Here is a 27,728-nt window from a genome sequence, read left to right on the forward strand (position 1 = left end):
ATTGGTGAAATTAGAAATCAGAACACAACAGCGGTGTGGCTGATGAATGACATGCAAAACGCGGTCACCGTGATTTGATATTGCTCAGTGCTGGCTGAAAATAAGATAACAAATAAGTAACAACGTAAAAATTGACACAAATTACATTTTGTGATGTATTTTTCACCTTTAAGATTAAACCATTTGAAATAAAGACCTGATATTCATTTTTTTTTAAATTGGGGTGTGAATTCTACTTTAAATACTTCACATAGGGGGGTTTAATGAGCTTAACTACAGTTCTTACTTTACCTCAGAAATCCAGGACTTCAGAGAACTGTACATGTCTGTAGCAGCAGCTCATTTCACCGTCATTAGAGCCACAGATATGAATCGTTTTTTTTTTTTTTAAATACATTGACGTCAGTGTCACTGCCATGTGCACCAGTCTCCTGGTACCAGTTTGTTATTTCTGTGCAGGTTTCACTTCTAATGATGTGGATTGACGTTTGTAGCCGTCGGTCCATGTCTGCAGACCGTCAGGTTTATGTAACTGAACTCTTAAGGGTCTGTATAGTATACGTTAATGAGAGATGCTACAGCGGGGAAGAGAAAGCTGAACAACATGCAAACAACCAGGATGCACTTATTCCCGTAGATACTGTGAGTCATGGTTTTAGTGTGACTGGTTTGTTGTTCATTCATTTTTTTGCTGTAGAGAATATAAAAATGAGGATGTGGTTTTTGTTGGAGCTTGAACCAAAAATGTACGGTATGTTCCTTTTTATGTGAGGAAAAAAAAGAGAGAGATTTGAGTGCCATATTGGATTTTGGTAATATTTCAATGAATGGTTCAGCCCTGTTGGACAGGTGTGAGGGAGTGTCCCCCACTGTCAGCGATACATTATCAATGAAACTGAAACCAAGCGCTGTTGAAGGACTTCATGTCGGTTACCGATGGACAATGAAACCAGAACAAGCTGTTAGGCGTATTTAAAACAGGTTATCCCAAACAGCTTCGGACCAGTTTAGATACGTTGTGGTTCGTACCTGGGCTGACTCAACCTGAAACCTGTTGACGCCACTGTGGTGACGGGTAGGGCCAGAGTCGAGGCTTTGGTACGTCGGTTAAGATCTAATAGAAGAGGTCAGAGTGCTGTGTTGAAATAGGATTGGGGTTTAAAGTGATGAAATCTGGAACCATAGTGGGAGTCTGAGGTTTTGCGTCTGCTCTGTGGACGTCATAACCGCTGATCTAACTAACGGATCCATCGAATTAACAAACTGCAGCTGCACCTCTTTGGTTTGCTGATGTTGGAGACTGATTGAGATTGATTGATTGGTCATTTTGAGATCAGATTGTGTTTTAGTCTTTAGAAACAATTGGATTGTTGGCTGGTGAAGGACATACTGCTGGGTTTCACAGGTAACCCATACTCATCTTAATGGTTAGCAGTAATCTACAAAATGGTCTTCCAAGATTTAAGCAGAAAGAATATCTAAAAAAACATGAACTTATAATCGATAAACAGCTCAGATGTGATCGGTGGCCCAGAACAGATTGGGTTTACAATGGCAGGACAACATGTTGTTGGCAAACCAGTGTACAGCTCCAGAGCAGCTCCATGCCATCGTCAGGGCAAGGGTCAAGGGTCAAGGGTCAAGGGTCAAGTACCTGGTGTGGTACTCTTAAACCTGTTAAACCACAAACACAACCTCTGTTGAAGATTTTGGGGATTGACGTCCTTCATCCATCGTCTCAGTTTCAGCTTCCTGTGTCTTATCTGTTCCTCGGGAAGGGAGGTACGTTCTGTATAAACAAATCACTGCCACGATAATCTGATTTACTGTGAATTTAGAAATTAAATCGCTACTGACAACAAAGTGTTGAAATTGAAGGATCTTTAGGTATATTTTACTTTGAACATCACCTTCATCAAGTTATAGAAACTGGTGGAAGTCTGAATCAAATGGTACAATTTCAGAAACGTTAAGAGTTTTTATTTTAGAGCTCAAATTCAGATTGCGATGCACCTGTGATGTCCAGAACCCATCCAAAGACCTTGAAGTTATGTCAGATAGATTAATACAGAAACAAATGGTGTGAAGCTGTTCCATCGTCTCCATTTGTTTCAACCCCTAACTCCCAAATAATCCATGTATGGACAAAAAGGCGGGACATGTTTGGAGTAGCTCAAAGAGGCCACGCCCTCAGTTATGAAGACTCCTTTTAACCCTCAATAAAATGAAGACAGATGAGTTTTATAAAAACCGTACAGTCATCATGAAGCAGGAAATTAGCCGTAGAGACCCAAACTGTTTTGATACCAGGATGAGTATCGCTTTTACCGTGCCCTGCTGTCATGCATGCGCGCTTCTCTCTCTCTGTGTGTGTGAGGGCTAATAACGGAGGAAGAGCACTATGATCAATGAACGGAACGCTATTGCGTTGCCGAAAGCCAAAAAATCCATTCATGGCGGACGTAATTTATTTGTGGCATTAGTGAACACCTCGTCGGGCTGTGACATACAGTTACAGGGCTGGCGTCGGCAGCCTAGTCACAGCCAGTAGCTGCATTTGATTGGTGAAACACTGTCATGTGACAGAGTATCTGTTGGAAGCAGCAAGCCAAGCGGCTTCATTAAAACAAAACAAACAGATTGCGCATTAGAACAATAAAAAAGTAGCGAGGATGTGTGTGTGTGTAAAATCGGCAAGAAAACAAAACATCGCCGATCGTCCTTCCAATCGCCGATAGACGATTGGATCGCCAATCGTCACAACCCTATTACTTAGCTCTGTTTGTCCCTTCAGACACATGGATGTCCACTAGTCTCACTATTTAGATTAGTGAACATTGAACTCTGTCATGTGACAAAATAAAACTATTGGCTTATGATCAACCAGAAACATACAATACAATATGATTATAAATTACTAGTAAAACTTTTTTTGACACCTGCTGAGACTTGGTTTTCTAAAAATGAATACAACTTGACTACATCATGTGCTGTTAACCAACAGGAAACCAGTCATCTCACCTGAAGTGTTGAGTACCTGACACTTGAATTTGACAACCTCAAACTAAATGTAAATTTACTAAAAAAATAAATAAAGAGTTAGGAAGTTGACCATTGAGGGGAAACAAGAGCCCCAAATTCAGGAAGTTGGTTTGAAAGTTTTTGGAAAAAGTTTTTGAATTATTTCAGTCCTAAATTTGAACATAAACACTTGTGTCGTGTTAACATTGAAAATGATTTTACACAGGTGTTTGAATGGATGAGTTTCATCATACCAGTCATCGTTACAGCTCATGAATTCAACTCTTCCACGGTCCTAATGTGACCGAAGGCAGCTCAGGCTTTTACTGTGAAAGCAGCTGATCACCAGGTATTGAACCAACATTATCAAGATGTCGGTCGTGTGAGTGGGAATAAAAACTGGTCCAGGACTGATCCACCAGTAGACACCATGTCACAATAATCAGAGGTTTGTTAATATATTGATCAACCATCATTTCATTTCATTTATTGTTTATTTGTCGAGGACAGTGCACATTAATGAACAATTTAAAGCCGTGGCGTCATGTAAGCTCAAAGATAGTTTCCGTCCGAGTTATAGGACAATACATGAAATAGAAATACCTACTTCTGATCTATATCTATAAGATTTTGTATTTTCGTCTCATCTTTTTGGTCATTTACACAACTCAATTCAGGTTTTAAGTTCTTGGAGAAAAACTTTTTTAATGTTAAAGCTACAGCCTGTACATGTCAGTCAGAGATGGTCAGTGAATGCAACAGCAGACATGTGTATATATATATATATCTGGATGAATGTAGCCTATAGGTTCTGTGGCTTCAGTTGTGGCTGCCCTCGTCCACCTGGACACACTGAGTCACCCAGGCAGAGGCCACTGTGTGACTAATGGCAGATATCTGAATCTGTGTTTCCTTTATGTGCACTCTGCAGCGGCAGCCCACTGCTGCAAAATATCACCACACTGACACCGAGAGAGAGAGCGAGAGGGGTAGATTTAACATTACACATTAAATTAAGTGTTTATTATACATTAATACTCTGATCAATCCGGTACAACACAACCCTTAGTGGTCAGACTGGCTGTTTACAGAGACCAGGACCGATCCCAGTGGGCCGCTCTGGTACAGGTGTGTTTTATGAGGATCAGTTCACCGACTGATTGATTTTATTTTTTTGTCTTTGACTGATGGACAGTAGAGATTGCATCAGTCCAGTCTGTTTAACGAGTTGTCCCCATAAATATCATTGTTTAGCTTCAGATGAAGGTCGTTCCAGCGGTCTGCTTCTCGGTTGGAGGTCCGGTCGCTGCTCAGCCAAGTTTAACCAGGATTGTTCACTTTTTTTTTTTGCTTTTGTTCTCCTGAAAATAAACTTTTAAAGGGACTACGAGGAGTTTTGGAAGTGTTTTCACACTACATTTCCCATGAGCTTCCGCGCGCACGGTGAAATTCTTGGACAGGTGCAAGATGGACGAAAGTGAAAGCATTTGCCAAGAATGTTTTCATTGATCAAGAATGAAAGTCGGAGGTTTGAAGACGATCAGATACCGTCGTAGTTCCGACTTTAAACGATGTTAACTAGTGATCTGGCAACGTTATTCCCATGACCCGCCAGGCAGCGTACGGGAAACCGAAACTAGGAAATGCTGGGCGAGTCGACCACTAAATAATATCAAAATAACTATAAAGACAAAACGATATATTTATCGAAAATTGACCCATTAATAAGTGGGTAACGTAGATTCATCCACATTAATATGAGACTCTTTCATAACCAAAAGCAAACTCCTCGGGGTCTCTTTAATTCATTCACTCGTTGGTTTCCTTCCATTGTGACTCTTTTATCCTCCTGGTTTTTCTGTACAATATTGACGATTGGCAAATGGACCCACCTGTACTTTTCTTTAATTTGTATCAGAACTACAGAAGTTTACTTTATTATGCCCCGCCTATGGAGGATTGAAGCAGGTGTTAGTAAAAACCTTTCAATTAATCTGTGACCTCAAGTGAAAGTTTTGTTGAATAGTCTGAAAAACCAGGTGTGAAAATGTTTTGCAACACAAGTTTTTCACAGGCCTGAGCACTGAGAGCTGAAAGCAGGTGAAGTGTTGGAGCTGGTGGCTTTTTAAAGGAGCGAGCAGCTGAGTGAGTGAAAGCAGTTAAACCGTCCGTGGAGGAAAAACGTGAGGACGGCAGCTGAAGTGTCGAAGCACAGGCGGCGGATCCTGAGTTCTTGTCAGTTTACCTTTGTTTACTCCTCCTGAGCAGAGACTTACCCTGAATGTGAACCTATATACAGTATGTCTGATCCTAACCGCTCGTCTAAATTTAGATCAAAGTCATTTACATCAGAGCAGAGAGGAGCTACAGGCCTCGGTTTGTGGCTGAATTAGACAAAATGTCTCCGTTCAGCTGGTGTGTTGAAGTCCACATCGGTCCACTGTCGGCTTCCCCTGAATGTGACCCGTGATGCAACTGGACATGCACGTGCTCTGACACACAACATGTTTGTGTCTCTGCTGGTGTCACAAACATGTTCACACACACACACACACACACACACACACTTTCGTCCTGGTCCTCAGGTCTTCGGTCCTGCCTCCCGGTCTGAGTGTGCCGGGGTAATTTGGGCGAGAGGGTTGCTGCATGTGGTCCCTCCACCTGTCCTTACTGGGACTCTATTTCTGGGTCTCGCACTGAACCTGACTATGTCTCGCCTGGCAACAGTGCCTGTATATATATGTATACACTGTGTGTGTGTGTGTGTGTGTGTGTGTTACATGTGTTATTCCAGAGCTGTACAGGCTCATATGGACCGACTGTAACAGCAGAACTGTGACCCAACTGAACCCTTCAGCTATAACAGGGCTGAGCCTAATGTTGGCTCCAGGATCCAGTTTAGTAAACCCGATGTGTGTTGTTGTTGGTCTGAGGTTCAGAGTGTGTGTTGGTGTGTGTGTGTGTGTGTGTGTGTTGGTGTGTGTGTGTCTGCTCATGTCAGACACTTGTTTAGATGAGCTAACCTGTCAGATGAACCAACCTGGCTTGTAGTTTGTGCTGTATTTAAGAGTCAGGGATTTATCCATGTGCCGCTTCACGTCTAAAACGACTTGTCAACATCTCGCTGTGTGTATGTTAGCTGATAGTTTGGTGTTTCCGTGAGTGTTGAGTGTTTACATGTCGGCATTTGCTTTACATACACGACCAGTAGAGGGCCAGCTCGACCCCCAACTGTCCCCCCAACTCATGGAAAGAGTCCTGAACTTCAAAAACCTCCAACACACGGAGCTCTGCAGAGAAACTAATGACTTCACTCATATTGTGGACCACTAACCATCTACAAACTAAGTCTGTAATAGTCGATTAAATGGTTTTATTCGGTTCGATATACTCAGTTACCATACTTTCCGGACTATAAGCCGCTACTTTTTTCCCCGCCCCGGTGTCCCAGCTCTTGTCTATGCACACCACACACAAACGCACTCTGTAACACGTCGTAACATCGTATATGTTATGTAACATTATCCACCGCTCCACAACAACCAACAACCAACCAAAACAGCGGAAAAGCGAGCGGACTTGCACAGTTCCCTACTGTCTTTCTGTGTGAATATCTCATGTTACAACATGAAAACCTGCAGCTTATATTCAAGTGCGGCCTATACTTGTATTTTCTTTTAACATTTAGCTGGTGCAGCTTATATACAGGTGCGCTCTATAGTCCGGAAAGTACTGTAGTTGTTTCTGGGTTCATTCAGTCAAGAGTTCACTGGTTCACAGCAGGTACGTATTAGCATTAGGGAAACCTTGATCGAGTTTACGCCGATCATCTTGAGTGTAACCGGCCAATCCTTCACCAATCCTCTCTCAGCCAAAGACAATAATTACAGGTGATTGCTTTTAAGGAGATCATGTCAATACGCATCAATTCCACTCTACTGATCAAGCAACTAAACTTTAGATAAAATTGTCTGATAGTCATTGGGAAATATTCAATTGCACAGTTCTGAATCATAAGTGACATAGTATAAATTAATCAACACCAAGCACAAGTGATTGATAAAATATCAATACAAACATGACAAACATTACTTTGGATGGAAGAGGTTACACTGACGGAGACAGTGTTGGTCTTTGCGCTGCCTTGATGAGTTTAAGGGTTTAATCTTTGACCAGATCTTCCACAAACCTGCATCATCTGTTGATCTGGTCTCACAGATCTCCACTGGTGTCCAGTTTGGCTAAGCTGCTAGAAGCTCTGTAGGTTTCTGAGAATCCACGTTTTATAGTCTCTTCAGAATAAAACCAGCCTCAGGATCAGGAATCAGTTGAAGGTCGTGGACGACAAGTCAGTGGCCGACCTGGGGGAAACGAAGGGCCCAGGATTTACAAACCCCACCTGTATACAACCACTTATTATCATGTGACCAAAGTCCACTGGGTGAACGAAGACCATGGGCCATGCAGCTGAAGGTTAGAAGTGACTCATAGACGCTGTTTAAAGGAGAACGTGGCTGTGCTAGCTGTGTTTGTCCATCACTGGGGACACTGGATCTAGTTTGACTTTATCAATGCATAAGATACTTCTCGTATATTATTGTATTGATGTGCACCACCCTACCAGAGACACCATGTGTCCAGAGTAGATGTTGTTAATACTTCAGGACTCAGAGAACCTGATTCAAACCTGAGTGATGATCTCGGTGAAGTTGTTTTTACTTAAGTAGATTATTAATACTCTAACTGTAAACTCACCCTCCTGTGTATGTGCATGTAGTTGGCTATATGCCATACGCTACCAACACCTCATAATCCCCAGATGCCTCCATAACCAATATTACATTAGCCTTTCTTATTGAGGTCTTTTGTACAGTGAAATAATAGCCAGAGCTTCCCATAAGCCCCGGCTGCTGGCCAAACGGCCAACTGTTCACGGAGGTCCAGACATATTCATGTTTGATCCCGATCAGATATTCTGATTAGCAAACTGTGATTCACTCTCATGTTACCACAAGCCTCCAAGACTGAGGAACACGATGGCACGGGAACGTTTTAATCCAACACTGAATTTCACCACTTTTACAGACACATTACATTACAAACGCACAGCAAAAACGGCTTTTGTCATGAAGACACTGAAGCCGTTTTCTCGTTGACCAATTATGCAAAATATTGGAAATAAAACCTTTGGTCTAGTCGTACTTCCTGTAATGATATACTGGACGTGATCGAGTGTCTTTTTCTTCATAATACTTGTCAGCCATTGTTTACACTTGTAGTTACGCTGTCATTCAGTCACTTACTTTATTTAGTTTAACAATAGAGAAGGTTATTTTCATACTGCATTGTGAGACAAAGTTTAAATCCTGATAATTGCATTGAATTAACTTGATACACGTTTTTGTTTTACATAGCAGGTCAAGGAACCAGGCAGAATTATCAGGAAAATACCTGGTTTTACATATTAACAGCTACAACAAGAAGAGTAGAAACGTGGCATTAAAGGTCGTCGGACACCCGATCTGGCCTTTTATGATCAGAATTTCCCTCTGATATCAATGCACACAAAGTTGAAGCTGAAGTGGTAGACGAAATGAAACCCGACCCGATCACAGAGGTCGTCAGAGTTCATCCTGACAGGACCATGAATGTGTGCGCACCACATGTCACGTCCACGCAGCAAGTGGGTGTAGACATAGTTGGAGAGGACAATGTTGGAGACACGAGTATCCGCCTCGTGGTGGCGGCGGCGGTGGTAGTGGTGGTTCTCCAGGAACAAATCAGAGGATCGTCACAGTGACCCCGGCTCTAACTTCCTGAATCTGTGGCCATCATGGCTGCCAAGACTTGAGGCAGTGCAGCCAGTGATTGTTGACATATTTCAGTCTGGACCCGAGTTGGTGGACAGACCAACAGTGAATGTGGGACAGACCGAAATTGGAGCCTCACAGTAGCATGGCTAAAAATACTTTTCTTTAAATAATTCAATAGGCACACGATGTTATGTGGCCAAGTGGTGGATAAAGTATTGACCAAATCATTTACTGGTATCATGATCACATTTGTGTCTGATGCTGAAGTGTTGATGACTCTGGATTTAAATCAGTTTCCTGGATTAAAACCTAACTTCACACAACTTCAGAACCTGCGTGTATGGTTTATCTCAGTCATAACTGCAATCGCAATATTTAATTTATTTAACTTTGAAAAGGGAAACAAGTGACACAAATGATCACACTTTTACATGTTTGTTCTGATGACTTGTACCTACCACTTGGATGAATTAAACTACAAAAATAAAACTTGCAAAAGCAGTTAAAGCTCCAGTTGGACTGTTTCTACTTTGCACTACTCGTAAAGAATCTGAATACTTCGTCCACCATTGACCTCTTGTTGACATTAGTGTCATAGACAGACTTTACAAAGTCAATGACAACAATGGCGCTGTACCTCAGGGTTTCTTGGAAAGATTATGTTTTCACTCTTTTATTTAACTTATTGAACCTGTAGACTCCTCACTCAGCAGTAAATTATTGTTGTAATTTAGGAGCCGCATTTAAGTTTCCTTGATTTATTTATTTCAGTTACAGAATATTTTGATTAAAAGAGTTTTGGTTGGTAAATTGTATGTATTTTTTGGCACGTCACAACATGAAGCACAGGGTTGTTGTTTTTTTTTGCCCATACAGCATTATTTAGCCCAAGCTAATCAAAACTACTGGTATATTATATTCTATTGGATTTGTTCATTTACTGTATGCTATATTTTATCTGCTCGTTATAGGTTGTCAAAGAATGTTATGATATATTTCATTGTGATATAGCTGATATGTTGTGACACATTTTAAAATTTACATTCTACTTTGTGTGATTTGGATGTTGCTTTTGGCCAAACAGTGGTTTATAATATGATTGATATCTATATATTTTTAATTAACTGTTCATCCCTCCCCTAACTAGTCACATAGTAAATAGGACATGTCTTACAACCACATTGGGTACACTATTTTAATACAGGAATGAAAGCAGATATTTGATATAGGAGAAGTTCAGGACAGGTTTTGTCTACGATCTCACCTGCACACAGCTGAACGTTCGGAGAATGAAGTGGTCGGACAATAAACATCACATCTCAGAGATGGTTTTAACCTGATCCACGATCTCTCACAGCTGAGAAGATGTTGAAGCTGGAAAGTACCTGTGGCGCCTTCAGGGGTTGGGCTGAGTGAGGACTGATGTAGAAGTGTAACATGATTCAGCATTGAACTACAATATCTTGAGTAAATAATATAATTAGTTATATATTCAACCCCAAGGTGCTGATGATCATGAGTGAGGATACGTTAATGCAATCTGAAGATGGTTTATTGGTTTTAAGGCTCACACTAAGTTGTGAAGGGTCGGTTTCCTCTGCGCTGTGGTTTTTGTGGTTGAACGCAGTAGTGTGATATACCTGAACATGAGAACTGGCAGATCTTTGGGTTTTTGTTTTCTGTGAAGGTGGTTGATGGTTGATGATGTCCAGAGGATGTAACGTAACAACTCAACCACCACACATGTCTGTTAAAGGGATAGTTCACCCAAAATTCAAATTGCACTCATCTACTCCCCCTCATGTGGACTAAGGGCCGGGAGAAGTTTCAGAGTCCTCCGTGGCTTCTCTGAGTTACCGGGGGTCTCGGCGTAGCAGTGCATGTCCATATAACGGTTGCAAATGGATACCAACTGTCTTCGTAACAAAAAGACACACCAAAAAACATCCAAATACCTCCATGCTGCTCGTATGTAATGTCCGTCTTGTATTGAAGCCCCGAAATGCGAAATTGTTCCGAAAAAAATTAAATAAGTCTATATTTCAAGCTTGTTTGTAGCGGAAGCTCCTCTTCCTGGTCTGTCCAAATCGCGCGAGATTTGCCCTTAGTCGACATGAGGGTGAGTAGATAATGAGTGCAATTTGAATTTTGAGTGAACTATCCCTTTAACGGTTGGATTTGAAATAAAAGTTTTTGATCTCCGCTTTGATGGAGACTCTGGTAGAGGACATGTCCTGCAGCAGTGAGGGCGGTGTACTGGGACCCGTGTGAGATGATGACCAGATAGATGCAGATCATTCACCGCCAGGGTCGTCGGGTGAGAAGAACAACTGTAGGACCCTGAAACCAGGTCAAACTGTGACCCACAGCTGGAACAGATAATATTGAATAAGAGTCTGTCTGAGATCCTTGAATCATCTCCTTATCTAAACCCTGATCCCACACAAACAGCTGATGAGCAGGGACGTCTGCTGGACGGTCATATGAGCATGCATGGCATCAATACAGTGACTGATGCTGCTAACTACCTGTAATCAGATACAGCTCCTTCTGACCGAGTCCCTTCACATTTACTTCTCCAAACTGGTTTCCCATTGTGAACCTGTTTGTTTTCTGTATTTTTCATGGAGGTCAAACAGTCCAGGACTGAAAAGACAAGAGACATAGACACTGTAATCTGTTACTTTACACTTTGTTTTACTTTACCGGTACTTACTTTACTATAAACTTGAACAAAATATGTCACACACATCCGTAAAGATCCACTAACAACACAGTCTCCTTAATAGTCCAGTTAAACTATTCAATTAAGCCAGGTAATTAAAACAGGTCTGGTGTCTGTGAGCTAATGTACCAATGACCCATTTTGACCACAAGCTCCTAAATTTCTCTGATTTGTATTTATTTATTTTTTCTAATAGTGTTAGTCTCTCTCTTCATGATGTTCCTGATGTTTTCCATGATCTTTGAAATGTTGGAGCATCATTTCCTGGTCGGGGCTTTCTTCTCTCTGACGTTGACATGTTTTTAGATCAGTAGGTTATAGTGGCGTTAGCATTAGGTCTGAACTTTCCTTTAACACCCACACTAATGTGATATATGAATAGTTTTATTTTAAAAAAGCACATATGTAGAAATCGTACATGGGACCTATTAGAAATTTGCACAATTCTATATATTGACACATATATCCAGCCAATACAAACATGTATGTCTATTTCTATGTAGGCCTATGTTTGTTTATAATATTGTAGACATGTGTTACATAAATATGTGTCAATATATGTAGAAAAAGTCCAGTTTCTTGTGTGTAAATATGTCCAAATTAATGTGGAAATAAAAAAGGAAACATACAGTACTGTAGTTTTTTATTTTATTTATTTTTTTAACTATTATTATCTTTGCTGTATTAATAAACTTATCTAAATAAATTAAATTTATATGTACTTTAATATATTGTATTGTATATACATGGTTGCAACATCTTATACCATGTGAAAAACAGATTTTTCTTTGTATTTATTTTTTAGTGTATGTTATAAATGTATATCTTATCTTCCCTATGGATATAGGAACATATATATTAGCCTATATGTTACATTTCTGCGTTAGCTCAGAGTGTGGCACTTTGTCCTGTCGGTGTTTTATTTGAGTAACGTGATGTCAGAGTAGGGGATGCTAATTCTCTAAGCTAACCGGCTAGCTAGCTAAATGTACATTAATGGCATTTGTGGCAGCTCCATTCCCAGAGGCTGTAACCCAGTAGTCTTCTATTTTATTCCTCTTTGCCTGTGTCATTGCTGCTGCTTCGTTTTGTTTTCGTCTCTCTGGCACCGCCAAGTGCCGAGAGAGAGGAGAGGAGGAGAAGGAGAGGAGGAGGAGAGGAGGAGAGGAAGGCTGTGCTGTGTCGGAGTGTGAAGAGCTCCTCTCTCCACTCCTCCTCGCTGAAAAGCACCCTGCAGTAGCAGCATGGTAATTCTGCTCCCTCTATCTTTCCTCTGCATCATGTTTACCTAGCAACAAGCATCACCCGCGGCTGGCCATCCCATTGGTCATTTGAAAACGCACCGGGGACCAATGGCAGGGCTGTTGCCATGGTACAGTGTATAGTTGCCGGGTGGAATTTTGCTGCAAGGCACGTGAGTCTCCGAGTCTGCTTGCCTCCCCGCGCTGCCGCTGTAATCTCCGCTGTCTGGCCGTTAGTACCGCTGAACGTGACTTAGTGCAAGCCAGTCAGTCATTCAGTCATTCACCCACCGTGTGAAGGGAAAATACTGACGTTTGTTCACATTTTCACTAATATCATCATCATCACCACCACACACGCACACAACAACAACGAGAAGGCACGAGAGGGAAGAGAGGGAAGAGAGCGGCCGAGCGGAGAGGAGAGCAGGAAACGGTTGCGTCTAATTCACACACACACACACACACACACACACACACACACACAGCCTGTTTAAGTCCACTGTTCACAGGCTGTGCTGCTGTATCATTACCCAACATGTACTGAAGCAGCATTTCACTTTGTGCAGACCCTTTTACAGGCGCTCCTTAACATTTATTTAAAAAATAAAAATAATGATAATAAAAATAAATGAAAAATGAGGAGTTCAATTTTATTTCATTTTATTATTTTTAAATGAAGTCCTTTTAACAAAGCTCTAGCTCAACAGAATCAAGCCCTAAAAATGCAAAGACACAGATTCAGATAGTGATGATTCATGTTGAGACGCGTTAGAGCACAAAGGACTGTAATGCTTATTTATTATATTATATGTACCAATGTGCCTCTTTATTTATAACAGTATACTAATCAGTGTAATAAATACCATATATTAAAATCCTGGTTAACCTTTTTCTACTTTCTTTTGTGAACTCTTGAGTTAACATTTTACTGAATGTACAAATTATGTGAGTTTTAAAACTGCTTATAAATGTTAACTGTTATTATTCCTTACATTAAAAGAAATAAAAAGTTTTCTATTGACATACATCAGAAACTACATTTCTGAAGATAATAATGGCTCAGTGTGTGGTGGGCAACAGTTTGTGAACCTAATACAGGACAGTGGTGTGTGTGTCTGTGTGTGTGTGTCTGTGTGTGTGTTGTACTGTATATGAATGTCCCGTCATCGCAGCTCGCACACTTCTTCACTTGTTGCTCATCTGTCTTGTAATTGTGGAGCTGAGATAATTGTGGGGTTTGTGTTGCGTGATGATGAGAAGAAATGTGGTAACCCTCCATGTTTTCTGCTCAATGCAAACACAGATATGCACACAGCACCGTGTCCCCCCCACCGCAACCCCCGATCCTTCTGTGTTTCTACCCCGGCTACTTTTGTGTGTCCGATGGAAGAAATAGACTTGACATAAAAAAATCTAAATTAGTGTGCATGCTCAGGTGGGGAAAGTCCTGGTTTTGGTCGTCTTTAGTCGCTGTAAAAGTCTGAACAGTCTCACTTGTGGAGCAGCAGCGTCTTCAGTGCACATTTTCCTGTCACTGATCTATAGAGAAGCTTTATTTCCTTTGTGGGCGTCCCTGTGTGTACATTTCCTGATGAAAAAAGGTAATAGTGCCAATGTTATATGTTCAGTGTTTAATTTTAGTCATGAAATCAACAGTTTGAACTTAGCTCAAAGTGTTTAAAGTAAAAAAGCTATAGCAACAGCTGCTGTGTTGCCTTCAAGGCCATCATGTAAGAAATGTTACTTACAGTACGGTTCCTCTTCTTGTCCCAGTGCTGCTGTTCCTGCATTATGTTTTCTACATATGGCAAACTGGTGCACCTGTGACCCTTTTACTATAAGAGGACAGTTAATTTATTAGTTCGATAAAGTTTAGTGAAGATATTAAGTTGGTGACGCTGTTTGGACCTGAACTTTTCCATCAGAAGTAGTTAGTTCTTTATTGTCGTGGAGATTTATAGTTTTTGAACCCAATGGATGAGAGATGATTTTATTTAACTAGTAACTTGTGAACATGTTTCATGCTTCACACCGTCATGGCTCCCACTCGGACCAGACAGACCCAGTCGTCGCCCTGAGCTGGGCACTGGGCCTTTTTTGAAGCAGACCTCCTGTAGTGACACATCTGGGTGTGATTAGCATACATAGCTGCTGCGCTGGGTTTTGCTCGGTGACGTTACTTCCTGCTTGTTTATATGACTTATCTCTGAGACGGACTATTTTATAATTATAGAGCACCATTAGGTCACCTGTTCTTCACTATGTGGGTGTGGAGAGGTTTGTAGTTCTGCAGTCAGGGGGACGTTACAAAGCCAAATACAGTAATTTAAAGTGAGCTGAAGTTTGTTTTGCACATGAAATACACTTAATAATAGACAGAAGTTTTTTTCTTTAATGACACTGAGCTCAGTTGTTGGTGCAGGTTACCGTTTCAGGGCTTCATGCACAGTATTAGAATATGGCTTATTACGGTATTACCTCAAAGTAACAAAAACTACATACAGGCTGTAGTCGATATAACATCACGGCAATGAAGTTGTAAATCTCAGCAATAAACAACAGAAGAACCTGTTACTGCTGTTCCCAAACTTCAGCCACAGGATTATCATGGGAGCTCTTACCTTTGTACAGGAGGTAATTACAGTAAGCAAACTGCAGTAGACCTGTGACCTAGACCTTATTCATTACATGTTACAAAGTCTTAATGTGTGCCTGTAACATGGAGCTAAAACTTTCTTCACTTTTATCCTTAGGGAACTTTAAATCACACTTTACCTCCAGATGTTCCTATTTTAGCTGATCTGGACACCTTTATTTTATTATCTTATTAACAGCAAGGTTTTATATTTATTCTTAATATTTTCAGACATTTTTTTTATAATATTATTGTTATTAACTGAAGTTATAGAGCACCTTTTATGACATGCATTGCAGCTCAAAGTGCTAATTTAAAAAAAGTTTGCAACAGTCATACATATTAATTAGACAGAGAAACTAATAATAAATAGCAATGATCAATACAATTTTATGGAAAGATCTCTACAACCTTTTCATTTACCTTTTGCTCAGTTATGAGGTCTCGACTAGAGATGTAACAATGCATCGATCTACATCGATACATCGATTCAATGATCAACAATTCAATAGTATCAATCAGACATTGATACATCATAATTTGTTAGGCATGCCTTTATTTTGAAATTCCCCTGGGACATCTGAGCTGCAATTTCATATTTCATTTGCAAAGACATGTGTAGCTAATCACCAAGTTATAAGTGAGTTTCTGACTCTAAATAGTAGTGAGGTTCACACTAATATCCATATTTAATGTAAACAAATATGAATTTAATGTTCATTCAGTTTACTTTTTATAGAAGGTGAGAACTGTAAAAAGCTGAATACATCACAAAATGTGGCACTTTATAGTGAACAGGAGGGCTGGTTTTCACTCAAATGTCTTGGTTTGAGCTCAGAAATGAAAATATTTTATATGATTTGATATGAAATGTTAAGTGGTTGTGTTAATGATGTCATCTCATATCGATCACCGATCCCTGAATTGAATCAAAAGTGCATCGATATCACTTTGTTATATCGAAAAAGCATTAATGAATTGCTATAGTATTGTATCATTGTGATGTTAAAAACTATCTCTCTATATATTTTTTTTATATATGTTAAGCTAAAGGCAGAAGAAAGAAAGCAAGAAAGAAAGAAAGAAAGAAAAAGAAGTGACACACATTTGTCAGTGCAGTTGAGTGGTTGTGTGTTTGAGGGTGACTTTTCCTTTAAGGGGGTGTCAGCTGGTGTATGACAGTGTTTGTGTGCCGAGCTGTTCCCAGGCAGCATTGTGCCTGATTTAGCCGGAATGCTCGGATAGCAACAGTAACAACTTTTAGCTTTGGCCGCTTTGTGGAGGAGCTGCAGTCACACACACACCTCAGCTGTACACAGTCACTCACTGACCATGTGCTTATGGAAGCCTTTGCCCCCTCCCCTCCCCCTCTTCTAGCAGCCCCTCTCTCTCTCTCTCTTTCTCTCCTCCTCCTCCTCCTCCTCCTCTTCCCCTCCCTCACCCTCTCCCTCCCTATTTCCATTTCTACCTGACATCTTCAAACTATTTCCGCGTCATTCCTGCATCGCGCCCGTTTGAAGAGACAGTGGGAAACTAAGCCGCGCGGCCCCGCCCACAGAACCCCGGCAGCCAGCCAATCACAGCCGAGGACGGGACTTTAAGTAGCCAATCGCTGCGCAGCTGCCATGGCGTCGGGTAGCAACAGAGAGAGAGAGAGAGAGGGAGCGACTGAGAGAGAGAAAGAGAGAGAAAGAGAGGGAGCGAGCGTGTTGTAGCCGAGCTGAGCCGAGCACACAGAGAGAAGTTGAAGTATTTTTTTTTTTTTTTTTTTTTTCAAAGACTGGAGGAACAAAATGAGCCTGTGTGAAGGCAAGAAGAGAAACCCCAGCTGTCTTGTTCACTGTACACACACATACACACACATACACAAAACAGAAAATAAAACCTCCACAGTAGCTATCCAACCGGGTTAAACTTTGTCCAGCTTAAACTAGTAGGCTTAACACATAAATCTACTGTAAGAAGAAGAGAGAGGGTTTTAATGTCGTTTATCAACACAGCTTCAGTTTCCACTAGTCCCCTCCCTCCACAAACAACAGCAGCAGCATTCATTATAACTTTTTCTCGTTTTCTATATATAAAACATTTGTCTGAGAGAGACTGATAAGTTTAGAAAAGTAGCCTACAACCTATTGCTGATGACCCCCCACGGGAAGTTGTTATTAATATGTATCTCTCTAAAAACCATGAAACTGTAGAAGGGGAAGGTTTCATTAAAATTAAGTACAGGTTGTCTATGTATGCGTGTATATAAAGTCTCCCAGTATATATATCCCGCTGTTACTATAAATGGACAGGACAGGAGAGGTCTGCTCGGAACAAACTACTGCGGTCAGAGGGAAGGTTACCGACCGACCGTCCTGCTAACTTTTTTTTTTTTTTACTCGGGGGCAGCGGATATGGCGCCCACCAAAAAATAAATAAATAATAATAATAGTGTGAGTTTATTGGTGGCTAAGTAATGTCACTGCGTTATTATCAGTGCCGGTTTTCACCATGACTACTCTTTCTTGAGGCTGCGCCAGACAGAGCAACTCCGAGTCTCTCCCCCCCCACATATATACACACCACCCCCACCCCCCCACCCCCGCCACGGCCACATGGTACAGTCCGTATCGCAGCAGGGTGGGGGAGCCGTGTGGGAGAGCAGCACAGATTCCGTCTAACGGAGAAGCAACGACGGAAAGGGAAACGGGCGAGAGAGAGAGAGAGAGAGAGAAGAAACATGAGTCCTGATCGCCCCAGTTGAAGGTTTCCACCTCGGAGGAATAATAATAATAATAATAATTGGAAGAAAAAAATAGAAAAAGAAAAGAAAAACTCTCCCCCAGCAGTGATAATGAGACGGACGAGCAGCAGCAGCAGCAGCAGAGGTGGACGGTAGGAGAGAGCGGAAGCAGAGGCGCGTCAGGAGGAGATCACAGGCGGCTGACAGCAGCTCAGGAACTCCGCTGGGTCTGGTTTCTCTACTCTTCACTTTGAGACGAGTTTCAAGTTTTTTTTCTGGCTTTTTCGTCGCAGTTCAGACGCTTTTTGTTTTTGTTTTGTGTTTTTTTTCCCCCCACTTTGGTGTGATTTTACCTCGGGAGGACGGACGGACGGACTCACTCCTTCCTGGATTCAGTGCGGGGGTAAACAGAGAGGACTGTGACCCGGACTGGACTGGACTGTGGAGAGAGGGGGATAATAATAATGCAGGCTGGATAATAATAATGCAATCCTGCCCGTGCGGAAACATTTGCCTTCTTCTGACCCCCCCTTCCTCCTCCTCATCCTCTCTGGATCGTGGATCTGAACTTTTCTAAAGCCCAGTTTCTGCCCTCAGTGTTTGAGGGCAGAACCCCCCCCTCTCACCTCACCCCTACCCTACCCCACTCCCACCCACCCACCAACCAACCAACCAACCAACCCAACCACCTCACTCCCAGGGACAAGAGGCTTGTTAAGTGCGTTAACAGTGTCCCTGCTGGTCCGGATCTAGATCTGTTGCCCCCCCACCCCCCCATTTCAAGAGGAACAGGTCTCTGTGAAATCAACACGTAGCAGTGGACGAAGGGGTCTGTTTACTTGCTTGTCGTCACAGAGATCTCCCCGTGTGCAGTGTACGTGGATCACAATATTAGTATTATTATTATCATCAGGCTTTTTCAACAACAGGGTCCCGTCTCACCCTTGGGGGGGGGCGGGGGGGAGCTGAGAGCTGAGTGAGTGACCACAGCACACCCCACAGTGGGACGGTGCCAGCGCAGGGCTGTGTGTGTGTGTGTCACTGGATTAATCTGAGTGATAACATCACTCCACACTGCCCTACTCTGTCCAGTGACCAGCCCCCCCCCACCACCCACCCACCCTACCACTACCCCACCAGAACAGAAAGCGCCAGTAATTGGAGCTATTTTTAGTGTAAGGGATGGGGTAAAAGCAGGCAGCTGGAAACCCAACTCCCCTCCACCTCCTTCTCTTCTTCCAAACCCCCCACCACCACCCCTACCACCCTCCACCACCACCGCCACCCCCCCCCCCCCCCCCGTCCTCCTCTACTCTGGTCACACTACCTCGCTCAGCCCACCTGGCAGCATGCTGGGCGAGCCTGGTTAGCACAGACAGACTTTGACCATTTTCGCAGCTAGTTAGTGAGTGTGCTTAACGAGTAATCTGGAAGAAGAACAGCAACAACAACATTGGATGAACTCATAATCTATTTGAGACCTGTTGGAAACATATGATACCCCCCCACCATCCCACCATGGAGACTTGGTAACCTGGGAATACCTAGCTGTCCTGTGTCCTACTGGTTAAAACCCGGACGGGACACACAAACAAACCTTACTCTGGATTACGACTTTAAAAGATGTCTGAAGGACTACTAGCTGTGTACCTATGGTTAAACCAGTCCCGGACTAAGTGAACCTATTATTATAATTACTATTATTATTATTATTATTATAAGCAAGTAGAGTCTATGCCTTCACCGCCTGGACTTTGAGCTCAAACTCTAACTTTAACACAGCGGAGTAGAAGACAGGTCTACTTTTCGACTACCTAAAACTGTCGGTCACCAGCGATCTGGAGCGGTACGAACCTCCAGCACAAAGAGAGAATGCATGAAACTGCCGAAACCAACGTAACTAAAAGCTAACCTGACTAACCAAATATTCTATTTACCCCCCCTCCAATACACACACACACACACACATCCACAAACCCCCCCCAACCCACTCCCACAGAGAAACAGAATATATATGTTGAATGAGAGATCTATATCTTTTAGTGTAACTCCACAGAAGACAGAGATTGCATCCTTTATATTTTTACTTCAGAGAGACGAGCTGCCTGTACACCAGTTGTTTGCCTTAGAAACCACAGTCACAAATAAAAAGAAAACGAAATAATAATAATAACAAAAAAAAAAAAAAAAGAAATCTCACAGAAGAAGAAATAAAGCCAGAGAAGACGGTGCCTTTTGATTGATTGGTTGGTCGGTTTCCCACCATTTCAAGATCCATTGATTTTTTTAAGTTGGATGTAAACTGTTGTTGAAGTGAAACTCTGGGATTGACAAAAAAAACACGCCTGATGACAGTTACCTGACTCCTTACAAGTCCCGCCCCCAACCCCCCACCCCCCCACCCCCCAAAACCAACCAACCAGTCAGAGAGCGTTTTGATTGACAGTGTTTTTCCTCGCTGGATTGAACAATTGCCAAGCATTTCCATGGTGATCACGTCATCATCCGTGGAGGACAAGCCCGTGCCCTCGTGCAGGATGGTCCAATCAGAACCCTGGATCACCTCTGCCCTGCTTCGCAAGAACAAGAGTCAGTACACACACATTTACACACATACACACACAGTCAATCGCATTGATAAACACAGTGTAAACTTCATATTATGATGTCATGCTAATCCGGCTGATGGTTCGCGTGTAGCAGTGAGTCGTTTCTCCGTGTACAGTACAGTACAGTACAGTGTAACGAGAGCGTGGATATGTTGTAGTTAATATGTCATAATGCTGGTGTGAATGTGTGTCAGTGTGTGGCGGCTGAATGGGATCGCGCTCAGTGCCGTCGGTGCAACCTGCAGCGCTTGTGTTTTTTAAATTTTAATTCTTTATTTTTTTGCCATTTTGAAAATTTCACTCAAAATCTGAGTTTCAAAAACTCCTGGATGAGGATGGTGTTTGTAGTTTTACTACCGAACAGATGAATGAGTCGATATGTGTGTCAGTGGGTCCACCTACCAACCCGTCGCTCGCCTGCTCGATTCCGCTTTTTTGTCAACGAAGCGACTTCACCTCTTGAAGCGAAACTCCACAACTGTGAATCGTAGTACGTAGTAGTTGTCGTTGGTCACGTGGCCACGGTGCACATTGCAGCGACTCGCCGCTAACTAGCTCGCCCTATGACTTCACGATAGAAACATTTGATATTAAATTATTGATGATTGATTATTGAAGGGTGACAAAGACAGAAAAAAAACTCCCCGTCCTGACTTGAAACTGAGCTTTACAACCACTTTTCCTCCTCTTTCTCCGCTGGTCCGTCTCTATATGTGTCGGTGAGTAACAAGTGTGTAGAGTCGAGTCGGTCTGAAGTATTTTTCCAGACTGTTAATGTTGTTTTAAAGCACCAACTGCACTCTGCCGCTGCAGCGTTTTGTCTTTTTACCGAGTTACAAACCTCAGTGACGCTGGATGTAAATCATACTCGGTAGTAGTGGAGTTGTGCTGGTGTGTGGACTGATGTTCGAGTACCACAGCTCCAGGATCAGATCAGCGACACAGCTGGGGAAGGTTGTCGCTTCGAGTATCTGCCTTTCTAATCATTACGTTGTTGGGAGCTGAAGTTATTGAAGCCAAATTGGAGCCAATGGTCCAACAGTAAACCCTCCTTCAAACTTTTTAAATGTAGTTTTGATTCAACTCTACGTAGAGTCATTTTTGGAAGATGTAGTTCATGCTGACAGGTGTTCCTATTATTTTGTCCACCTCATTTAGGTGACTCATCCATTGTCAATAATGTGGTGACAGATGTTGTTGATGGCACACATTAACATCAACATCTGTCTGTGTCTGAGGACATGGTTTATGGGTTTTACATTGATATAATGTGTTGTTGTGTTTTTGTAAATGAAGGCACGTGCAAACAACGTCGACAATCATTGAGCTGGTAGCTGCTCCACGGTCTGACTGCTGTTGTTGTTAAAATGCTCATTCACGTCTAAAGACTGAATGTTTGTTTTGTTGTGGATGTGGTTCTCAACATCTGGCTGCTTCTGCAAAACCATGAGCTTCTTCTTATTGGCTAAAAGGTTAAGAAGAGGCCACCTATGATCTGCTGCGTTGCCAGGTTCAAATCCACGAGGGACCTTTGTTCTATTATCTGTCTTCCTAATAAAAACCAGCCTAAACTGCCCAGAGATAATACAATGAATCACTGACATCAGTCTGAGCTGCATCACTGAATCAGCTCAGGTTCACGTGGAGACGGAGATCACACAGGAGCTGTGTGAGTCTGTTTGGTTGTTGCTGCTCAGGACTGTGAGTTAATCATCATTTTAAAGTTTTTTTTACTCTCACATTATCCACAGAGATTTACATGTCTGTCACAGGATGTAATAGGACGGTCCAAAAAGCTGCTGGGCTCATTGTGGGCTTCATGACGTCTGCTGTCCAGGTCTACCCAGCTGTGGATTAAATCTGAGCTCTGACATTTTGTTTCAGTTCATCTGCACCAAAACTCACTTTACTTTCCCTTTTTTTTAATTTCCTTTTTGTTTTTCAGTTTTATTCTGATGGTTAATTCAACTTGTAAGAGTGTAATAACCTGGTAAAAGCCCATTGATAGAAAAAAATGATAGAAATCTCCATAGTAATAATGATGATATTTATGTCATTAGGTTGTATAGTGTAATCTGTAACTGGTGAGACCTGTAGATGAATGTGTGTTTGTTACTGGTCCTGGCCCAGCTCCAGTGTTTCCTGCTCGGCTCCCAAAGCCAACGTCACCTGTGATATGGCAGGAAGTGTGTGATGAATGGGACAGATCAGACATCCTGTACAGTGTGAGCCTGATATTTCATCAGACTGAACACGGTGGTGTAATGAAGTAAAGCAGTTGTGGTTCTGTTACTATGGAGAACCATTATGGCAGAATAGGTCAATACAAGATACAAGGTTGTAGTGGTTAGTGAGGAGTAGGGCAATCCTCAATCCTCCCCCAAATCAGATTTTCTAATGCTTTGTATGTGTTTTTTAATTTATTTTTTACCTATACCAGCTTATTATTACGTGCCGCGTCCATTAAAGGGCTTTCCAACCAAATCTGTTATGCAACATTTGCAACACACTCAAGTTTTACCAACTCAATATAAAACTTCAAGAAGGGAAATCAAAATATTATAAGGATCACAGTTGATCCGTGATCGGCACATAAGTGGTTCGCCAATCGATCGATAAAAAGAAAAAAAGAATGTGTGCGTGTAGTGTGGGAACACGTAGGCGTACTGCCCCAGCCGAACAAATGGGCAATTAAAAAACTCTGCTCGTGAATTTGAAACTGCGGCTCTACGTTGTGCACAACATCAACAAAATCATATTTACCGTACTACTCCGAACGTCGCAATGTTCATTTACGTCGTTGCGGAAGGCACAAATCTGAACCTCAGGTTTCACCTTTGAATGTTCTCATTTTGAAAATAATTCAAATTCTGTTCGAATAGCGAAGTTCGATGAGACAGCCCTACTGAGGAGGTTCTTTGGATTGTTTAGGTTGGTTAAGGTTTTGGTTTTTTGGTTTTGTGAAGGTTCCCGAGGCCCCTCAAGTTGTTGTAGGGGCTCTTCAGAGGTCCTATGGATTAATTTAGGAGGTTTTTCATAATGAGTAAGAAGGGTTTAAGGTTCTGGTGATCCTTTAGGAGGCTGTAGTGGTCGGAGAAGGGCTTACAGAGGTCCTTTGACTTTCTAAAGGTTCATTGGGATGTCCTAAAAGCTATTCAGAAGATTTCTAGTGGTCCTTCATGAGGTTCTGGTGGTTCTTGGAGATGTCTCTAGGGGGTTCTTCTGGGTTTTTAGGTGGTGAAACACCTAAGGGAGATTTCCGTTGGACAGAAATTCCCTACAACCATTAGCAAAACACAAAACCAGGGAACGTCCTGTGGAAGAACCCTTTCAATCTCTCTGATACAGTTCAGTTCACTTGAATTTCATGGTGGAACATCACATGACTGACACAATTTCTATTCCTTTAATTTGTTCCCATGGTTCCCATTAACACGTGTTGCTTTGGTTTCAAAAGAAACCAGCCTCTGGCTGACTGATCCTCGTCACTCAGTCGTCTACTGAGGTGAACTCATGTTAACGTTAAGAACTGTTGATTCAGACCTGAAGCTTCCTGCTTACTTTTCAAAAATAAATACCCTTTACTGTAAAGTGTGGGAGTGTCAGGCTTTGACTGTGGAAAAATATTTTTCGACAAGGTTCATTTAAAACAGATGTACACATTATGTCAGTTTGAAATGATGCAGGGATGTAACTGACTGTCAGTGTTGGTAAAGAAAACCATCACACAGGAGCTGTTGGGTTTTACAGTTTAGACAATGTGGAGATTTGAACAGAGGATAAAGACTTTATCAGAGTCCAGGACGTCTTTATATTGTTCTGTCTGTGTTGTTGATACTAACTTTTTATAGATCAGAACTGTTTCTATGTAGTTGTGTGATCGGTGATAATTGGCATTGATCTATCGATTCAAATACTTGTTTTATTCTCTTTGTGAAAAGCTTGAACAAATGGTTTTCTAGTTGACGTCAGTTTTGCTTCCTGTAGCACAACTTGAAACTCACCATTCATGAAGTGGACAGGAACCATTGACTCACCTGATTGCACTCAACTCTCTTTGTAACAACCTTTCCTCTTACATCAAGATAAAAGGTTCTGGTTCCTTATAAAACACTTTCCCCCCAGTTCTCCACATGGGTAATGGTTGATGGTCGTCATTTGGTGGCTGTCAATCATGAAACACGCTGACTTTGAATTAAGTTTTTTGATAATGTGTTGATGTGTAGATGCGGTCAACATGTAGGTGTGTTTGACCTAGCGTTGTGGTACTAGAGACCGGTCTTGGTCACTTCATTGATGAAGCCACTTAGATAAGGGGCGAAACGTCTTCAAAGACAAAAACTAAGTCCAGTTGATTTATTCAGTTGCCTAGAAAGGTCTAGGTCTTGTCTCGGAATCGACTACTACATTTTTACTCGGTCTAACCTAACCCTAACCCCATTGTACTTGGTCTTGACTCGGTCTCAACCCCCTTAAAGTCTTGGTCTTAACTCGGTCTTGGTATGCTCTCGCTTGGTCTTGGAATGGTCTCGACCACTCAAAGTCTTGGTCTTGGTCTTAACTCTGTCTTGGTATGCTCTGGTCTTGGTCTTGACTTGGTCTCGACTCCCTCAAAGTCTTGGTCTTTACTCGGCCTTGGTATGCTCTGGTCCTGGTCGTGACTTGGTTCCAACCCCCTCAAAGTCTTGGTCTTAACTTGGTCTTGACCCCTCAGTCTTGGTCTTGGTCTTAACTCGGTCTTTGTATGCTCTGGTCTTGGTCTTGACTCGGTCTTGGGTTAGGACGGCGGTCTTCTTGACGACAACAGTAGTTTGAGCCAGTGTTGATGTGGGTGTCTGTTGCTGTGTTGGAGGTATAGTTCAGTCCAGATATCCTCTGATACTGGGATCTGTGTCAGCTGTCCTCCCACCCCCCCCATCCTCCACCCCCCCCCCCCCTCTACCCTCAGTATTAAAGCGGCTCCTCTCTGCTCTGTGGTCGTACGGTTGAAGGAACCAGATCGGTTCAGCTGTCTCTGTATCACATGAGACGTGATCCTCATCACTCTTATGTAGGTTAGTGTGACTCCGTCCTGACAGCTCTCCCATCTCCTCATCGGGCTGATGATGATGACGATGATGATGATGATGTATCTCTATGATGACCACCAGTCTTGTTCTGTGTATATCCTAATCCCATTGGTTCGGTTCGGCAACGTCTCAAACTGGACAGACATTGGCTGCCTGCCTGCACCGTTCACAAACAAGACTTTGATATTACTGACATCAGTGGCGCCGTGAAACAAGTTCCCAACATCACTTGTCCACATGAGAGAGTTCACAACAATAAAGTAAGTTGTGTTAGTAATTGTCCTAATGGAGGGCATCATGTAGTTGATCATTTAATGTGGTCAAGAATGTATTTCCTAATCTGAGTCATTAGTTTATGTGGCCATGGCCAACGACCGCCAACCGTGGTCACTCAGTCAGTCAGAACAGCTTTTTCTTTGATGATCAACTATCAGTGTGCTCAACTGCTCTTTGTTTCTCAATGGTAACTTCATTAGGAACACCTGTTGTGCCGTGAACATCATTGGTTGGTTGTCGTCAGTGCTGGTGTGGACGTTAACTCTTGTCCTGAGGTCCTGAAGTGAACGTTCATACTGTTTTTTCCAATTGATAAGCTGTTTTAATGACGTCTGGTGCTGTATTAATTGTACATCTGTCATTCAGATGTAAACACACACGTCTGATACCCCTCCCATACCAGCACATTATCAGTAATACTTATCGGGGTTTGGGTCCAAGGCTACCAGGCTCTGGTGGACTGGTGTTGCTACGAAGAAGCATAAAAGTCACACTCTCTGAAGTTGTACTGGTGTCACAATGATAGCTGACATACTAATATCTCCTTGTTGACAGCTGACTGGTGATTTTACCATAAACAGAAAGATGTGGATGAAGTTTTAACAGATGATGATGTGAGATGAAAAGTCACAGAATCACAATCGTTATGTTTCTGTCTCCTGTTAAAACTTCTCTTACCTGCTTTAGACTCTTATTTTGAAGGTGAATCCACATAACAAGGCCATGTGACCTGCTCCCATAGACCTCCATTAGAAACTGTGATGATGGCAGGAAGAAGCGTAGCAGCACTTGAAGCTATCGTTTAAAAAGTGTATAAGATGTCAGAAAACAGCTGGAAGTCGAAACTCAAGTTTATTAAAGTCTGTAGCTCAAAGTCAGCAGAAGTAGGGAAGGTGTCACATGACCTTTTATGGTCATAGATACATGTGGATTCAGACACATTCAGGGCCTGTGGGAAACTGTGAGTTTAGATCAGAGGTCCATGTTTCTGTTGTTCATGTTTCTGAACACAGCCAACTGGGATCATTCATAATAATAAACAGTATCTAGGTTTTTTTTTCTGAGCAGCTGTGACTCACACCTCTACAGGTAACACAACACATCACAACCAGGATGTGGTGTTTACACACACACACACACACACACAGCTCTGGACTGGGAAGTGACTGGTCTCTGTTTGTGAGAGTGTAAAAAAACAAAAAACAAAACAGTTGTGGTGCATTCAGGGTCCAGGTGATAGTGTGGGTCTGGTTGAGCTCTGATTGAACATCTTCATTTGGTGTGTGTTGTGGACTCATTGTGTTCTTTGATCCTGTCAGTGTGTGTGTGAGTTGTTGTGACCGTGTTAATCACATCGTGGCGAGGTCACATGGGCTGATGTTTCTGGTGTGTGTGTGTGTCTGTGTGTGTGTGTGTGTGCATTGAACATTGTAATCAGGTGGACACCTCTGTTGACATGATGCGTTCGTCTCGTGTTGTGAACAGGTGTTTGTCTGTTTGTGTGTTGTTCTGTGAGTTGCACAGTGTGTTGTTGCATTGTCATGTTTCGTATTGTGTTGTTGCGTTATACTTTGTGTTGCTCTGTGCATAACTCCATCCATGTGTGTG

The 27,728-nt window shown here is 42.2% G+C and overlaps 2 protein-coding genes across 3 annotated transcripts in view; both read left to right on the plus strand.

Moving 5' to 3' along the window:
* slc6a20 (solute carrier family 6 member 20) overlaps positions 1–27,728 on the plus strand; it is a 132,300-nt gene that overhangs the window by 81,195 nt on the left and 23,377 nt on the right. The window lies entirely within an intron of this gene.
* The window catches only part of dyrk1b (dual-specificity tyrosine-(Y)-phosphorylation regulated kinase 1B), a 56,317-nt gene that overhangs the window by 5,212 nt on the left and 23,377 nt on the right, over positions 1–27,728 (plus strand). The window contains exon 1 of one of the 2 annotated variants that reach the window (XM_085802995.1): positions 20,554–20,755. The exons of the other annotated variant lie outside the window; for it this stretch is intronic. Coding sequence (XP_085659121.1) covers positions 20,653–20,755 — 103 coding nt within the window. The 5' untranslated portion in view covers positions 20,554–20,652. Of the gene's footprint in view, positions 1–20,553; positions 20,756–27,728 lie in introns of those variants that run through there. 2 annotated transcript variants of the gene reach the window in all.

This window comes from Trachurus japonicus, chromosome 16 (genome assembly GCF_045865225.1).
Source record: "Trachurus japonicus isolate A0001 chromosome 16, Traja_1.0".
Lineage (NCBI taxonomy): Eukaryota > Metazoa > Chordata > Actinopteri > Carangiformes > Carangidae > Trachurus > Trachurus japonicus.